The sequence below is a fragment of the Carettochelys insculpta genome, chromosome 30 (assembly GCF_033958435.1).
Source record: "Carettochelys insculpta isolate YL-2023 chromosome 30, ASM3395843v1, whole genome shotgun sequence".
NCBI lineage: Eukaryota > Metazoa > Chordata > Testudines > Carettochelyidae > Carettochelys > Carettochelys insculpta.
In genome coordinates this window covers 10,902,276-10,921,025 of record NC_134166.1, presented here as the reverse complement: position 1 = coordinate 10,921,025, position 18,750 = coordinate 10,902,276, and the positions used below count along the sequence as shown (strand labels likewise).

Genomic DNA, 18,750 nt, shown 5'->3' with positions numbered 1-18,750 from the left:
GGCATCTGACTCAGATGAGGAAAACGAACACCCATCAGTGCTCACTTCTGTGGATTGTTATCGGGCAGAATCTGTCATCAGCATGGATTCATGTCCTTTGGATTGGCGATTGACGCATGAAGGGACATATAAATCTTTAATGCATCTGGCATATACTTATCTTGCAATGCCAGCTACAACAGTGCCATCTGAATGCTTGTTCTCACTTTCAGGTAACAAGACGTGGGCAGCAGCATCTCCTGTTAATGTAAATAAACTCACTTGTCTAAGCAACTGGCTGAAAAAGAAGTAGGACTGAGTGGACTTGTAGACACTAAAGTTTTCCATTATTTTATTTTTGAATGCAGTTATTGCACCTAACACTACAATTGTAAGTTTCTATTTCACTTTGAAGAGATTACACTAGCATATTCATACTGGGTGTGCTGAAAAATCGTGTTTCTTTTGTTTTGTACAATGCACATAATTCTAATAAAAATAAATATACAATGAGCGCTTTGCACTCCAGGGCGCGATTGAAGTCACCATATTTTAAAATGTAGAAGACATCAAAAATATTTAAATAAATGGTATTGGAGTAATGTTTCATAGCACCAGTAATCCCAATTACTTTTTAATCACCTGACAGGTGATCATTAGAAAAGGGAGTTAAGTCATGAAGAGGCAAATTGTTCGGATGATACAAAGTCATTTAGGTTAGTCAAAACTAAGCTGGGAGAGTGGGCAAGAGGATGGCAAATGAAGTCCAGTATCAATAAATGCAAACAAAGGCCCATTGGACGGGAAGATTTAAACTCCTCTTACACTTCATACGGGTCTAAATTAACTGTATCAACTGAGGAAAGGAATACAGAGATCACTCACTCAACTGAAGACCTCAATGTGCCACTTTGGCCAAAAATTCTGAAGATGTAGGGTGCATAAGGAATGGGCTAGAGAACGGTACATAGCATATTGTAATGGAAATATATAAATGAGTGGTTCAGCCTCATCTGGAATTATGTGCAGGGCCCGTCACCCCAACTTAAAAGGGGCCTGACAATATCTGAGGAGGCTCAATTAAGAGTGGTGTGAGTCATCAGGGCCTGGAAAAAGTCTTGTATGAAGAGAGACTGAACAGATTGGTATTTGTTGCCTTAAAAAGGAGATGAACAATAGGGGACATGAGAAAACAATACAAAATACTGGTCTGGAGAAAGAAGCCGGGGGACTTCTATTCTCCCTATCTCATAACACAAGAACAAAGAGACATTTGATTATATCGAAAGGTGTCAAATGCATACAATACATGATTATAGGATGGAACTCGTTGTGATAGGAAGTCCTTGAGGCCAACAAGTTAAGAAGATTCAAGACGAGATCTGCTAGCAGGCTAAAAGGAAATTAATCCTGCTGCTTCAGGGCTCAAGCTGATCTCTGATAATTAGGGTATGTCTATATTTCAGCTGGAGCGAGCCTCCTGGCTCAGGACCACAGACCTGTGTTAGTGGGTCTCACTCTAGCTGGCTGAAAATAGACGTGCAGATGTTAGACTTTAGAGGTATAGCCATGTTAGTCTGTTTCAGCAAAGCCAACAGTGGCATTTTAAAGGCTAATGAATGTATTAGGGTCTTACAGATAAGATTTTGTGAGATACAACTCACTTCCTTGAACGCGTAAAAGAAAAAAGGATGGACTACAGAGTTGGGAGTGTGACATCAGTGCTAATTCATAGAATCCTAGGGCTGGAAGGGACCTCAGGAGGTCACTGAATCCAGCCCCGTGCCTAAAGCAGGATCAATCCCAACTAAATCATCCCAGCCAGGAATTTGTCAAGCTGGGATGTAAAAACCTCTAGAGATGGAGATTCCACCACCTCTCCAGGTAACACATTTCAGTTCTCTCCTCCCCTACTCTCCTGGTGAAATAGTTTTTCCTTATCTCCAACCTATACATCCCCCTCTGTAACTTTAGACCATTGCTCCTTGTTCTGCCATCTGTCACTGCTGAAACAGCCTCTCTGCATCCTCTTTAGAGCCCCCTTCAGGAAGCTGAAGGCTGCTATCAAATCACCTCTCACTCTTCTCTTCTGCAAACTCACTAACCCCAAGTTCCTCAGACCCTCCTCATAGGTCATGTTCTGCAGACTCCTAATAATTTTCAGAAGCAATGAGGGGTCCTGTGGCACCTTATAGACTAATAGAAATGTATGAGCATAAGCTTTTGTGGGGAAAGACCCACTTCGTCAGATGCAGGTCCTGCATCTGACGAAGTGGGTCTTTGCCCACAAAAGCTTATGCTCATACATTTCTATTAGTCTATAAGGTGCCACAGGACCCCTCGTTGCTTTTGCAGATCCAGACTAACATGGCTACCCCTCTGATACTAATAATTTTCATTGCCCTCTGCTAGACCCTCTCCAATGCATCCACATCCTTTCTATATGGGGGGGCCCAGAACTGGATGCAATAAACCAGGTGTGGTTTCACCAATGCCAAATAGAGGGGAATAATAACTTCTCTAGATCTGCTGGAAATGCTCCTCCTTAGGCACCCCAATAAGGCATTAGCCTTCTTGACTACAAGGGCAAATTCTGACTCATATCCAGCCTCTCATCCACTGTAATCCCCAGCTCTTTTTCTGCTGTACTGCTACTTAACCAGTCGGTCCCCATCCTGTAACAATGCTTAGGATTCTTCTGTCCCAAGAGCAGGACTCTACATTTGTCCTTATTGAACCTCACCAGATTACTTTTGGCCCGATCCTTCAATTTATCTAGGTCACCCTGGACCCCTATCCCTACCCTCTAACATATCTACCTTTCCCCCTACCATAGTGTCATCAGCAAATTTGCTGAGGGTGCAATCCATCCTCTCATCCAGGTCATTAATAAAGATTTTGAAAGTTACCAGTTCTAGAACTGATCCTTGGAGCACTTCATTGAAACCAACTGTCAACCAGACATTGAGCCATTGATAGCTACCCAGTGGGCCCGACTATCTAGCCAGCTTTCTATCCACCTCACAATGCATTTATCCAATCCATACTTCCTTAACTTATGGACAAGAACATTGTGGGGAACTGTAACAAAAGCTTTACCTAAAGTCAAGGAACACCCCCTCCACCATCTTCCCCATGTCTACAGAGCTAGTTACCTCTTCATAGAAGCTAATCAGATTGGTGAGGCATGACTTGCCCTTGGCAAATCCATGAAGACTACTCTTGATCACTTTCCCCTCTTCCAAGTGCTTCAAAATGGTTTCCTTGAGGATCTGTTCCATGATTTTTCTGGTGACTGAGGTAAGGCTGACCCAGTCTATAGTTCCTTGGATTGTCCTTCTTTCCTTTGTTAAAGATGGGCACTACAATTGCCTTTTTTAGTCATCAATAATAACATAAATAATTAACTCAGAGTAAATGTGGCTCATTTTTGTGTCTTGGGTTGAGACAGAGTAGGGGGTGGTCAGGACACTGGAGCTCTCTTAAGAGCCAGAACTTAAGTTACAGCATCCACACAGCTGTTTTAGCACACCAGCACCAGCCCTGGTGCCACTAGTCTGCAGACCATGCAAGGGGTCAGATTATGCATTTGCCTGGGTGCTAGTTAGATTTTAAAGCCAAAGTCTAACTGGTTAGGTTTGCCAATATACTGGATCAGAAAATCCAGTAGGACAACCCCTTTTATTGAGTTCAGGGAACATTAGCTTTCTACTTTCAATGCTGGGTTCTTTTCAGGTCAATTGTAACGTGAACAATATTTTTCAAATGAGAACACTTGCTTATTTTTAACCTGGAATTCATTAATTCATCCAGAACCACATTAATATATAATGAGCAATTTACCACACCAATGTAGAGATAACCAATGGCGTACACTGTGTGCAACATACACTCTGGCAAGGAATTGTCACAGGCTGGAGGAGGGGGTTAGTCGTTATATCAAGGGACAATGCAAATTACCAAGCTTTGTTATGACATTTAGTTATGATTAACAGTTCTCTGGTACCTAATACATTCATCACACTTCCAAGGTGCACTTGTCTTTCCAGCGCTTCCGAGGGTATGGTTACTTCACTTTGACATTGGCCCCAAAAGGACATACGTTTACTGTATTAAAAGCAACTGTTTAAAACAATTCTTTTCAGTCTCTCTGAAGCCAATTTGCTCATACTTGTAAAGGAGTTCAAATCTAACATATAGCTACGAGAGGTCTCATTAGGGAGGGTAGATTCAAAATGATAACCTACAGTTATTTGTATTAAAGAATAGAGGGGAAGGCAATCTTTGAAATGAAATCCCATTTCTTGTCCTCTGAGCCCTGGGGTTGGGGAGAGGCCTTTCCATATGGCTAATCCAGGTGCAGTTAGGATTCTGGAGTGTCTTGTGTTGGGTTCAGCTAACTCTCATGAGCATCTAGTGACCTCAGTTGTATATATACTAGATTCAGGGCTCTTCAGAGTTGGTCCCCTAAGAGTCCTGTTGGACCCAGGCCAAATGAATGCACAGATTTCTGCTCCTAGTTCCTCTGCTGCCTCCATTTGGTATCCAGGCATGTAATGAATTTCTTTAATCTTTCATTATCAGCCCCTCTTCACTTTAGGGATCCCTCCACCTTTTTAAGCAATTTCTCTTAAATCACAGTTATATCATGGGTTTTTATCCTCTAACATTTTTCCATCCTTGCATGAGGCAATTCCTATTATGTGGAGAATGCAACGATTATTTATAATGAAAACAAGCAAACAAATAGGCTTAAAATCTTTTCTATTTGGAGGACATACTCCATATTCTTTGATTATACATAAGCATGTCACATTAGTTAGGTCTTACAGCAGAAAAAGATATTTTTCACATATGAAAGGATGCAGATCTGACTCACGAGGCAAACAAATGGGAAGATTCTAATTTGGAATGACAGACAGATAATTCACAGTATATTTAATTTACAAGGAAACAATGTATAGAAAATAATTTGAGATGAAAATATGGGGCTTGGATTTCTTGGAGTTCTTTTTAACTAGATTGGGAGGGAGAAAGAGGTTTATGCATACATAAATTATTACGCATCTGATGAAGCAGGTCTTTGCCCACAAAAGCTTATTGTTAGTTTATAAGGTGCCACAGGAATTCTTGTTGTTTTTGAAGGTACAGACTAACTCGGCTTCCCCTCTGCTACAAATTATTAGAGATTCTTACCCAGGTGATCATCAATACCATCATTTAGCTATTCTAGTTTCTATATGTAGGGAGGGAAACATATCCCTGGCTGATCTGTGAGCTTTAGACAAAGTATCTCACAATATGAAAAGTTTTCTGATTGTCTTCATATGTGGGCACTATTTTGGCATAAAGAGAGGTGGAGAGCTATTCTGATTTTTGAGAGCTGCAAGGAATTAAACATTCAAGGCGTCGTCTGTTCCGTATAGCGCGTACACCCATGCACCTTGGGATACCTCTGCCCTGTCACAGTAAGTCTCAGAGCCTCGGTCTACAGATAGTGCTGCCATGTGAATTTCACAAGCTCCAAAGTGTAGATGTTTGTGCTCAGGCTAGAGTAGGGGTCCAGAAACTGGGGTTGCCAAGTGTCCAGTTTTTGACTGAGAAGTCTGGCTGAAAGAAGGACATGGCAGTGTCTGGTAAGATGTACAGGCCAAACACCACAAGTCTAGTTACTGAGAGCCTGGAGTGGTGTTGGGGGGGAGGCTGGAGGGGCTGTTCATCAACTCGCACCAGCCCCAGCTCAGCCAGGCCACCTCCTGCCTGCATCTTGTGGGCAGGCAGGTTCCACATCAGGGGCTGCAGCAGAGGGAGCCAAGGTCAGTGGGACTGGGTTGGGAGAGAGGTGGAGAGAATTGAGATGGACGGAAGGGGAGGTGGGAAAGCAGCAAGTCACAGGGGAGGAGTAGAAAATATGCTGGGTGGAGCCTCCAGGGAAGAAGCAGTGCAGGGGTGGGTGTCCTGGGGGAAGGAGGCAGAGCAAGGGCTAGGCCTACCAGGGATGAGTCAGGGCAGGGGAGTCTGGTTTTTGGAAAGTTGGCAGCTCTGAGACCTCCCCTCCCTCGCCAGGCTCCAGTGCTGGGGCAGGAACACCTACACTGCCATTTGTAAAGCCATAGCTCCAGTTCCTCTCCTGTGATGTGCAGAACCAGACTCTGATACTCACTGTCACAACTTTGCTTTTGCAGTTTGCATGTTACCTGACAGCCTAGGATGAGCCCCAGTGTGGAAGGGGTGGGGCAGATTACCCCACTGCTGCCTGCTGCTGGGGCCTTGCGCCTTCCCTTGTAGCAGCTGGTATCAACCACTGTCAGAGCTGGAACACTGAGGAGATGGCCCTCAAGCCGGACCAATCTGGCAAAGCCTTATGTTCATAAAGTGATGGAGATATATGCTTGCAAAGCTAGTGTAAGGAGAAGAGTCAGGCTCAGTCTTCATTTTGGGACCGTTGCACCTTCAGACCCACCAGTGCCGGGGCAAAGGGGGCAACTGCGCCGGGCCCTGAGCAAATAAAAAGGTTGGTGTCCCCCACTACCAATATCACAGTGGGACTACAGAGGCTTCCTGCCTGCCTGCACTCCACACCACTCCCAGAAGCATCCAGCACACCCCTGCAGTGCCTGGTGTGGAGGGTGTCCCCGCAGGCTGCCCCAGCCCTGACTCCAGAGCCCCCAGTGCCCCAGAGCTGCAGCCACTGGGAGCTGTGGGGGTGATGCTTGCAGGCAGATATACCTCCCCTCCCAACCTTCTACCCACCCAGGAACCACTGCCAGAGGGGTGTTCTGGGTGCTTTACAGAACTGCCCAAGGTAAGCACTGACCTTCTCCTGCACTCACAGCAGGACCCAGCACCATCTACAACAGACATTTGGCTCACCTGCCCCTAGGTACTTGAAAACCATAAATCCATCTGAGGCTTCAAGAAGGCTCAAACCCACAAACACTGGTTTACAAGGGCAAGGGTTTAACCACAGAGCTCTTCTCCCTAATATGCTTGTCTATCACCCACAGGTGGAACTGAACCCTGGACCTCTGACACTTAGTGCATAAACCACTACTGCTTGAGCTACAAGCTAGCCTACTGAGTTACAAGAGGACAGGGAGTGGGGGATGCAGTGAACAGGGCAGGATCTCAAGGGAGGAGCAGGGCAGGGCAAGGTTCTGGGTTTGCATGATTAGACAGTTGGCAGCCGTACTGGGCAGACATGTGAAAACTCCTGCTGTGCTGGAAAACTGCACAGCACAGCAGGCGGCAGCTCACTGGGCACCAGCTAACCCCAGTGTAGCACTGCCCAGATGTCAGGCAGATTGCATCCATGCGGGTGTTGCTTGTACATGCATAGGGGCCCAGAACGGCTGTCAGTGGAGCTATGAACCCTTCACCATGTAGCAGAGATGAGAGGCCCTGATTCCTCCCTGTAGAGGACCCCGTGCCATTATTCCCACCAGCAGGAAGTCACAGAGTCCGGTCAGAATCTCTTACTCAAGGGTCAGAGCCATGGAGAGTGCAGGGCAGCGGCTGCTGACGTTTCTGGTGCAACCTGGCCCTTTGCAGGGATGCAGGAATCAAGGCGCGGAGAGAACAGAATAAAGCAGCTTCCACCAGCGACTTTGTTCCTGTGTGTCCAGCATTGCCGAGCTCAGGGAAGCCCAGAAGTTGGATCCTTTCTCGGGTGCTGCTGTACGAGTGTATTTCTGCAGCAGAGTGGAGACAGCCTGTTTTTGCTGCTGGATGCTCCAAAGCTATTTATTGTTGTTTGTTATGTTCTTTTCCAAGCAATGGCAGATGCTCTCCGGCTGAATCACTGAGGTTTGTTGTGGTGAGCTCTGCTTCAGCACCTGCCAGTCTCTCCCTACCTACTGACCTCTGATGCAACCTGCCCCTTTCAGGCTGTCAGTGCCTGAAAGCAACAGCTCCCATGTGACTGCCAGGGATACTGCTTCCACCAGTGTGCCTGTAACATTACTGTGGGAAGTGACATGTGGGAGAGCCTTTTTGTGGTGTGAAGGCATCCCTGCACGGCAAAGGGGATGTACTCGCAGTGGGTGGAGAAATGGAGCCTGTAGGGATAGCAGGGAACCTGGCCTGGCTGAGGGCAGGCTAAGAGATGCAGCTCAGCTGAGCTGAGGCTAAATGCCCCCAAATGTAGCAAATAACCCCAAGAGAAAATCCTTTGCATGGAGTCCCTGATGTAATACCATGTCTTCCACCCATCTGTCAGAGACACATCCCCACCCAGCCCACCACAGCTGGGAATCCCCTGGGATAGAAACACCCCTTCACAGAGACCTCCCACATACTCCTAGGAGAGAGCATGGGCAGAGCTGGGGTGATGGAGGGGGGTCCCAGCCAACTCAAAATTTGCCGGTGCCTGCCCTCACAGCCACCCCTCCCTATGCAAAGCTCTAGGGACAGAAGGAAAGGTGGCAAGCTATGGCACTGACACCCTCCCTTCTGCAGCGCTGCCTTCAGAGCTGCCTTTCTCCAGCCACCCAGCAGCTTCGCATACTGAGCATGGGGGAGGGTAAGGTACGGAAACAACAGCAAACAGGGTGAGGGAACATGCAGGTAGAGAGGAGAATGCATAAGAAAGGGGGATCACATATGCGGAAGGGGAGCATCACGAGGGAAGAAACTCACCAGTGGGGGAGGGGAAGCCTGCCTGGGGGCAGGAAGTCACAAATGGGGAAGCACGGGTGGGGGAGAGGAATCGCTGACGGGAAAGGGGAATGGTTGGGTGATCGGGAAGCACAGCGCCCCAAAGAGAGGGAGTGTGGGGACACAGAAGTCCCAGCTGGGCAGGCACCTGGCCGGGATGGGCCTGGCACATGGTAGAGCACTACAGTAAACCCTCGATTTAATGAACTAATGCGGGCAGGGGCGTACATTAATCCCAGAAGTCCTTTAAATCCGAGGGTTTACTGTATGATGGGGCACTGACCTTCCTAGCTCCGAGCCACCCGTGCTCAGGGCAGAGTGCAGCGGCTCCTCCAGTCCTGGGGGCTTGTCCAGCTGCCATGGTGGCTCCAGGGCCTCCTCCAGCCCCTGCGGTGGACTCAAACACTCGGGGGGCCCCAGAGGCAGCAGTGACTCCAGTGAGTGGCTGGCATTTACAGTAGTGCACTTTCTTTAGTGGGGAAGCGGGGCTGGTGGACGTCCTTTCTTCCTGATGTCTGCTGGTCTGCTATATCGAGGGTTTACTGTAACGCACAACCCAGTTCAAAGTACCGCACGCCACTGGGTGGCACAGGGATGGGGAGCACAGCCAACATGGGAGCTCAGGGGATGTGAGCGAGAGAGGTAGGGACCATTGGACACCCACAAGGTCCAGGCCCACCACGGGAGCCGTCCAAGGGCTGCTAGTAGCAGGCTTCTCAGGTGCTGACTCAAGCTGTGCCATGGGGTGATGTGCAGGGCCAAGCTTGAGCTGTAGGTCCAGAGCCCAGGGCAGCTCTGGGGCCTTTCCTGTGAAGAGGTAAGCAAGGCAACAGCACCCTCATGATCCTCCAGGGCTGTGCATGGGCAGCACAGCCTCTGTGCTCCCATGTGTGTCCACAAGAGGCAGAGTGCAGCCCCTCCCCGTGTTCTGTCTAGCCCACCTCCACCCTGCCATGGGCAGAGCTGGTGCCGCAGCTGGGAGAAAGACATCTCTTCACATAGACCTGGTATGTTAATTTAGATGGAAAACAGGGGCCCACGGTGTTAACATGATCCAGTCGCTGTCCAACATTAAACAATGTTAAAAGATTGGTGTTTCATATCTAGAGCCCTGAGCCTGCAAAACCTCAGGCAAGCAGACCATTAGCCCTCCTTTAAACTTCTCATTAAACAGTCAGAAAAGAAGGAATAAAGTTAAACACCTTTGCAATATAAGGTATTAACTCAGTCTCTCTTTTTCGTAACAGCATCCCTTGTTTCCTTTCCTTTCAGAGGGAGAGAGTTGTTAAAAGAAAAACCTCCTTATTTGCCATTGCTTAGATGTTATTAAAGATATGGCACACAGCAGAACTGAGCAGAGCTGGGTTGGAGAGATGTAAAAAGTCCAATCCCATTTCCTAGAAGACTAAACAAGCAAAAGAGGAAGAGAAAAGATCAGCAGAGAAAATGCAGCTTCTGTCTCTGGTGCTGATTCTCTCTTGCAACCTCACTGCTACAGAAATACAGGGCTAGAACATGGTGTTATTAGCCAGTCCAAGACCAGACAACCGATACCATCAGCAGCCCACTGAGTGCATTGCTTTTAGCTGCCTCTTGCCGGTCACAGGCTTACAGCAGTGTTGTGAAATATACAGGCCCAACCACCTAAGCCAGACTCTCATCAGACAGAAGCCAAAAAGATGAGAAAGAAAATAAAGACGGCCAGAAAAAGGACATATGCTGCAGAAAAGCAGGGAGAGGAGAGACCAAGTTTCACATTTTAGGTGGTACTTTGGGTTCAGAGCTGATCATGGCAGTGATATATCTGGCTTGTCTGATCTGGACATCTCAGGTGAAGATGATGAAGAGTTGGGGTCAGAGAAGATCGTGCGGATGGCAGCCATGATAATAAAACTCATTGCAGTGGCTGCTGGCAAACAGCTGCTGCTTCTTTTAATTTCCTCCAAAGCCTTTTTTTTTTTTAAACAACCCCAAAAGGAGCAAACACTCTTTGGAACAGTCCATCCTACTCCAATTTTGTCCAGCAATAGGCCTCACACTAGTTTTGGTTCATTGCTTGTTTACCAGAAGCAACCTTAACACAGCCCTGGAGGGATCTCTGTAGGACTTTTCATTTCAACTCATTTATTCCTTCTCTCTTGCATTTGCACCCTTTCCATCAACATTTACTATTCCAGGTTATTGGGACAATTTAGGAACTTTGATACAGTTTTTAGTTGACCTCACAATTAAGATAAAATTGTACGTCAGATTATTATGACAGACTTTACTTCCCTTCCAGTTACCCCACGTCCTGTACCCACAACCTCTCATCTCTCCCCCAGACATCCATCTGACAGATTCCTCCTCCCATGACATGCTGGTTAACGGAGACATCTTTCCCTCTGGAGACAATCTCCAAATTGTGGAAACACAGCCCACAGAGACACCTGCCTCGCAGACACCCATCATATAGGCAACCTGACCAATAGAGACATCCTATCTACTGGTGATACCTGCTATTCACAGATACAGGGATGCACAGAGGATCCTATTTCCTGGAAACCCCAGCTCTGACACCCAGATTCCCAACCCTGATACATCCTTTGCCACAGAGACACCAACTCCTCGCCAATTCCCCGGATACAGTCTGCTTCCCAGATATCCCCCCTCACTAATACCCTATGCATACAGCCTGCCCTAGAGAGACCCCTCCTCACTAATATTCTATGGGTACAGCCCGCCCCCCGGAGATGCCTCCTCACTAATACCCTGGATACAGCCCACCCTAGAGATCCCGCCTCACCAATACCACCCAGTATAACCCGCCCCCAAATGTCCCATTCACTAATACACTGAATACAGCCTGCCCCACAGAGACCCCTCCTCACTAATACCCTATGGATACAGCCCACAGCCCAGAGACCCCTCCTCACTAGTACTCTATGGATACAGCCTGCCCCACAGAGACCCCTCCTCACTAATACCTTGGATACAACCCAACCCAGCGATCCTGCCTCACCAATACCACCCCATATAGCCTGCCCCAAATGTCCCACCCCATATAGCCTGCCCCACAGAGACCCCTTCTCACCAATATTCTACGGATACAGCCTGCCCCCCCTCGAGACGCCTCCTCACTAATTCCCTGGATACAGCCCACCCCAGAGATCCCTCCTCACCAATACCACCCCATATACCCCGCCCCAGATGCCCCCCTCACTAATAACCTACGGATACCGCTCGCTCCGCAGAGACACCCCCCACTTCGGCAGGCATGACTGACAGCCCCTCTCCCACCATGGCCGCGCCCCCGGGGAGCCCGAACCGGGCTGGGTGGGCTCTGGCGGTGGGCGTAGTTTGTTTGGGTCTGGGCTGGCGGCTGCCGCGCTTCCCAGCCGAGATGCAAAGCGCCGGGAGACGCGGCCTCCCCCGCCCTGCAAGGCGCCAGGTACCGGGGACCGCCCGCTCGCTCCCCGGGCTGCATTGCACCGTCCGTGCCCAGCGGCCCGTGCCCAGACGCAGCGGGGCTCGCGGGCCCCCCGCGGCGCTCCAGCCCAGCCCCACCCCGCCCCGCCCCGCCCCGCCAGCAGCCACGGCGCGCTCCGCGGGGACCGGAGCATGTGGACCGCACCAAGTCTTCGGCGGGAGGGGGGGGCTGGGAGGGCGGACGGCGAGCCGAGCGCGGCTGTTCCAAATGGGGGAAGCGTTCGGGAGGCTGTGCCCCTCCCCCTGCGCCGGCAGCCCTAATGGTCTGTTCCGCGTGCTCTATTTAATCCCCTGCTGCAGCCGCGGCGCTGGCTCCAGTCAATAGCAGCTGTCGCCGTGGTCGCGCGTGGCCGTGGGGCCGGACGCTCACTCGCTTCCCGCGGGGCTGAGCCTTGGAGGATTTCCCCCGCAGCCACCATGCTGCCGCCGGCGCTGACCTTGCTGCTGCTGCTCGGCTGCCTGGCGGCGGGCAGCGGGAACCTCTCGCAGGACGGTGAGCAGCTGGGGGAGGGCGGAGGGGTGTGTGCAGCTGGGGGTGGGGGAGGTGTGAGCTGCGGGCTGTACGAATGGGGCCCGGAGGGGGGTGCAGCAGGGGGCGGGGTGCACCTGGAGGGGGGAGGTGCACCATTGGCGTGCACCCTGGGGCGGGGGGCGTGCCCCGGAGGTGGGGGGTAGCCACAGGGGGAGGTGTCAGCGGGAGCGGCGGGTACCTCGGGGGCGGGGGGATGCGCGCTCGCGGGGTGCACCCCGGGGCGGGGGAGGGGTCAGCGGGGGAGGGGGGATGCAGCAGCAGCAGCAGCAGCAGCCGCTTCGCGGGGGCCGCTGGCAGCAGCCGCAGCTCAGGGCGCGGACCACGGACAGCGCCGCAGCCCGCGCCTCTGGGATTGGGGCTGGCAGCCGCTGCCTCCTGCCTGGCAGCTGGGGCGGCGCGTCTCGCCCGCTCCGGCCCGGCCCAGCCTTGGGCCGCTGGGGCTGGCCGTGGGGGCGGGGGCGCCGCGCCTCTGGGGAGCAGCCAGCTGCGGGCGAGGGTTCCCGCTCCGGCGCGGCTCTGCGGCCCTGGCTGCGCGGGGGCAGGGAGCCCGGCACAGCGGGGAGGGTCGCTGGGCGCTGCCTGCCGCTGGTGCGCGAGGCTGCTATGTAGGTCAGCCCGGCTCCCTCGGCAGCAGGTGCCCCCGCCGCAGCCCTCCCCGCTCCGTTCCGCTCCGCTGCGCTGCGCTCCGGAGACCCGTCCGCGCCCTGCAGCCTGGCCCGGGTCCCAGCCCGGCCCGGCGCTGGCTGCAGTCGCTGTCCGGGAAGCGGCGGGCGGGGGGCTTGCTCCGGGGGAGGGTCCCTGGGCACAGCCGGGCGGCGGCGGTTCCCGCCAGCGGCTCTGCAGCCCGCGACGCAGCTGGGCGCGGCGAGCACGGGAGGGCCAGGGCCCTTCCCCGGTGGATGGAGCGGGCAGAGTTGGCTGAGCGGCGGAGCCACCCCGGGGCCCTGCAGCCTGGGGCAGCTGGTAGCAAGGTCACTGCCTCCCAGCCTCGCCCTTTGCCCCTTTAGCAGCGAGCAGGTAGGGAGGGCCCAGACCTCCCCCTCCTCCCTGGAATGTTCCAGAGGGGCTGCACCCCTGCCCACCCCCCCGTGGGATCAGGAGCCCCCCATGACGTGTCTCTCCATGGGGGACCAGGCTGGGGGGAGCCCAGAGACGGGAGCAGGTGGCCTTGGTCACCACTGCTCAGATTGGCTGTGTCACCATCTCACTGGGCCTGTGCTCTGGCAGCTAAGGGTAGCCAGGCGCCGGTGCTCCTGCCCAGGGCTATGCTGTGCTGCATTTCAGGGCAGAGCTTCAGTGCCAGAGTTCAGGAGGAGGTTGGCTTTTCCTTCCAGGAGCACTTTGGAGAGATGTATTGAACGTTACGGGGCTTGCTGCCTGGCTTACCTTCCAAGCCAGCTTTTCATTCGCGTCTCTGTTAGTCCATCTGCCTCGCCCGTTAAGCTAGAACACACAGTTCTGCTATTAGCTGGGTTTGAAGTGCTCGGAAGACAGCAGAAGGCTGCAGCAGGGTGTGGAGAAGACAGACCCATTCCACCAGTTCCATCCAGAGAAACCTGATTGCATTTGTATGTCTTCTAGTCCACATATCTCCCCGATTCCCCCCGGCACTCTGTGTACTGATTGTTTATTATGCAGAAAGCAAACAGCCACTCTGTCGCCCCATAACCCTTGAGACAAAGGGTGTTTACCCATTATCTAGAACAACAATGAGCAGAGTGATGCGTGCCGAAACAACCTTTAGTGAAGTACCACAAAGCAAAGAGACTTTAGGTACAGGTTTGTAAAGGCAAGCTGGTGCTTTCTGAAACTGTTTGGCTGTGCAGTGAAATGCTGTCTGCGTCTCAATAGCCAGGCTTGAGACTTGTGCCCTGAAATGACCGTGAGGTCATTGGTGTCATGTCAATGACACACTTTTTATATTTGTCTTTAAAGCATTCTTGGCACACCTGTGGTGCCATATGCCTGCTGAGACTCATCAGAAGCAGGACGTAACTCTGGGGTGGGAGGCGGTGGGCCAGCAGTGCTGAGAGAAGGGTGTCCCAGATTCCAGAAGCAGAAAGGATTTTTGTGGTGTACTTTGACTTCCTAGGTAACGGAGACTGGAGATTTCTCCTGGTAATTCCTGCTATAAGCCTGGCAACCTGTGGTGGAATTTGAGGCAAATTAGAGGTGCGAGGCAGAAGAGCACCGTGTGTATTCGTATGCTAATCAGAGGACCATTCACTCTCCCTCCCCTGCTCCAAGCATCTAGAAATGCCATGTTCTGTGCAAAGAAGCTTCTCAGCCTGGCACTGCAACTGTGGCCCTGCATTTCACCCTGCTAGGTCCTGATTGAGCTTTTCCCTAGCATGCATTGCAGGTAGTGGTGCTGGGCCATGGGATTACTCTCCTTGCCTGATTTCAAGTCATGGCATGTGAAGTAAAACTGCAAATCCTTACTGGGGCAGAATGGCCTTGAACCATGGATGGATGAAGAATTGGAGCATGGGGGGAAGATGAGCAACTGGAACCAGGGAACATCCTGATTCTAACCTAAACTGGAGCCCAAGGTGCTCGGAGCCCAAGGCTGGAGCTGCTTTGCCTGCTGATCTATGGGAGGAGCTCTGCTAGCATTTGGATTAGGAGGAGAGTTTCTGTCTTCTCCTCCATGGTGCAGAAGAGGATAAGACTGTTAGTGGCATCAGGGTGTCACGTGACTGCACCGCACCCATGCAAAAGCCCCAGTGGCCCGCACTCTCCGTGCACTTTAGGTGATGGTGTGTTTAACGATTTATGAGCATGGTGCTATAGTCCTTCTGGCATCGTGAAGCCTCAAAGAGGAGCCACCAATGTACGGCAGGAGCAGTATGACTCATGATCGTTCAAAAGGCCATGCTAAGTGCCACCTAATGCCATAGATTCCAAGGCCAGGAGGGACCACTGTGATCATCTAGTCTGAGCTCCAGCACAGCACAAGTCAGACCTCCCCCAAAACAATTGCTAGAGCAGCTCTTAAAAATAAAATAAAACCCCCTCAAGCCTTGGCAGAGTATCCCAATGGCCAATCGCCCTCGCTGATTCTTAAGCCTATTTGTGATCAGTAAGTTGACTGAATGAGCATGGACATGCTTTTAACTGAGTCCCAGGTGTTCTCAGAAATACCTGTGGTATTGAGTGACAGAGTGGGTTGAAGTTCTCTGTAGCTACAAGCATGGGAAATGACAGCGAGCTTCCCACCCACCCCCCAGCCCCTGGAAAAACAGGAAGAAGTGTTGGTGTTTCCTTTTTTCCTTTGGCCATTCCCTGAGATACCAGCAAAGGTGCGGTGGCTGAAAAACATAAAACCCTAAATATCCGTGAGAGTCCATCTGGAGCAATCTGTTTCCACTGAATGCAGAGACGCACTGGTTGAGAAATAATGCCCCACCGGAAGACGTTCTGCACTGGTATCAGTGATACGTGGGCTCAGGAAAATGTCCTTTGGGGTTGATTGTCTTAAACAAACCCCTTGTGATCCTTCATCCTCTGAATGCATCCTTGGCATTGCTCTGTCATGAATATGTAGGGCAAGGGGTAATCTCTTCCTGAGGTAACTTGAATCCTAGATGAGCCAATCGGAGTGAAGTAATTTTTTTTTTAAACTGAGTACAATTGCAGCTTTCTGGGCTTTTTTTTTTTTTTCCTGTGGACTGGCAGAGAAAGAGACCCTGGGAGGAGATGTCTCCCAGGCAATGGGAATGAAAATCAGAAATATCCTGACTGTGGCAAAATCACCCATAGACGTGTAAGTACAAGAGAAATGTATAGTTAGATGTGATCAGGTTTTGGTTATTTTGAATTTGGTTGGACGGGCTGCTCTGTTTTCTCTTTCATGGTGGTGTTTGACTTGAGATTTTCCCCCTTCCTAATTTTTAAGCTGAATCCCAGGGAAATTTTTGATTTACTTGTCTCTTGTTATCTGAATAAATCACTGTTTTTAAGCAACTGGTCTGATTCCATGTCATAAGAAGGGTCTCTCTGCATCCATCAGCTGTATAGCTATCAGGTTACAGATTGTTTTTGTTCTCAAGCCCTCTGTAGAGGGAAGAATGGGGCTGAAGCTTTCCCCACATGGGGCATTTCCCAGTGTGCCTGCCTGGGTTAAAGGAGTCTCCAAAGACTGGGGTGGTAGCAGCTATGGTCCAAGGGATCTGTGACCTTGGGAAGCTTTAAAGTAAAGCCTGTGAATAGACAAAGTGTTTCAAAGATTTTGTGGGACCCCACTTTCTGCACATGACGTTAGAGTGGGGAGAAGCCCTAACACGATCTTGCCAAGAGGGCCCTTTTGGTGGTGGTATTGAGGACCATGGTACCCCCTCAGAGGGTAGAGTTAAGGTGCAAGTATAAAATTCCGATCTGTCTCCTCCCCTGGGGAAGGGGCTGTGTTGCATCCCGCAACACCCCTTGAACATCTCCCTTTGCAATGGGACTGTCTGGGAGGAAAAGGACGTCGGAAGGTTCTGCTGCTTAGGGAACAGAACTGCTGGTCCCTGGGAAGTCTTGGTACTTTTGCAGTAGTACCTTTGTGTGTGCATGTGTGGACAGGTGATGTGCAGTTTTGAGTGTCTTTGAGCTGGGGGGGTGGGTGAGGGAGAAGGATGGCTCTGTGCCAACCAGAACCTGCCATTCAGCGAGGGAGTTCAGGAGTAAACATTGTTTGTTTGGAAAAAGTGTAGACTGACTCAAAGGGAAAGCCCTGAACTCTGAAGCTCCAAAGATTTGGGTCCTGGTACTTGATACGTTGCCTGTAGCAGCTACAATCTTTAAACTCTGAGTTCTGTAATCCCTATTTTAAAGATGGGTGCTTGCTGTTGGAGGGGCTAAGTGGCTGGTCTGAGGTCTCACAGGAAATCTGTGGCAGAGCAGGGACTTGACGTGACATATGCCAGGTCTGAGCCTAGTTCCCTAGCCACTGGGGTGTCCTTCCGTTCTTAGCGCAGAAGGAAATGTTCTCCCCCAGGCCCTTTCTTCTGCACCCTCCTAAATGTGTACTCAACGGCCCACTGCTCTAGAGACAAAGTCACCAAGTATTTGACCGTAAGGCGAATTCCGAAGCTTCTGCTAGGAGCAGTGCATGCTGAGCAGAACCACGGATGTGGGAGGAGATTTCCATGTCTTAAGCGAGTGCCATGTTTTCCCATCCAGCACCCACTGAATGAGACCATCCCCTTGCAAGATGCTGAAGTGTGTGTTAGTGCATCTGGGGAGAGCAGTGTCTAATGGTTAGAGTGCCGTGCTGGGAGTCAGGCACTCTGGGCTCCACTAGCTGTGCCACAGGTGTATTGTGAGTAACCTTGGTCCAGTTCAAGGGCCTGTCTGTCTTTTAATATCTCTGTCTCTGAAATGGAGCCAGCCATGCCCTGTCTTGCTGGGAGGTTGTGTTCATTAATGTTAACAAAAACCCTGGAGCCCCACCTAATGAAATCTGTTGTGGCATGCTCAGGAATGCTCGGACCAGCTGGGCAGATGGGTTTGCTGCCATCTGCTGCCTCAGGCCATGGTCTGTCTGTGTGCTTTTGGCCAGCCAGGTACTGTGTTAGCCTGATGCACTGTAACTGTCCTATGCAAATGACCATGTAATCTTCAGTGTTTGTACCAGAGTGAGGCTATGGGGCTGCAAAGTGTGCGAAGTCCTACAGCCCTATAGCCATTTCTTAGCCCCTCCTTGGCACACTGCGAGCTCCTTGTCCTGGAGCAGGCGAACCCCTGGCAGTTGGGCTCAGATGCAGTTTGCCTTTTGCAAATACCGTGTAGGGGTTGGACAGAGGCGCAGCTGCTTGCTTGTGCACAAGCAGCTCCTGGCTTCGCAGCCATCACTAAGGTTTAGCATATGCTGTAGGCCTTGTTTCAGTGCCAGTGATTGCCCTGGTCGCCTTATGTTGGCTGGGGAAGTTGTGACAACCCTGGTGAACCGATTTCACCCCAAGCATGAGAGAGGAGGAAGGTGAAAGTGAATGGCAAGCTTTGAATCACTGGGAACAAAATTAAAACCACTCTAGTAGCTTCGGCTTGGCTCCCTGAGGAGAAGGGGCCTTTCTGTTGCAGGAGCCCCAGCCAAGGAGCAGTGCAGCTCGAGTTGCTGTTTTGCATTGTTA

At 51.1% G+C, this 18,750-nt stretch overlaps 1 protein-coding gene across 2 annotated transcripts in view; it reads left to right on the top strand.

The window, feature by feature from the left end:
• Positions 1-12,449: 12,449 nt before the first annotated feature.
• Positions 12,450-18,750, top strand: part of CADM3 (cell adhesion molecule 3) — a 97,655-nt gene continuing 91,354 nt past the window's right edge. For both annotated transcript variants that reach the window (XM_074980851.1, XM_074980850.1), the window contains exon 1: positions 12,450-12,595. In XM_074980851.1, the coding sequence (XP_074836952.1) occupies positions 12,520-12,595 (76 nt within the window). In that variant the 5' untranslated portion in view covers positions 12,450-12,519. The remainder of the gene's footprint in view (positions 12,596-18,750) is intronic.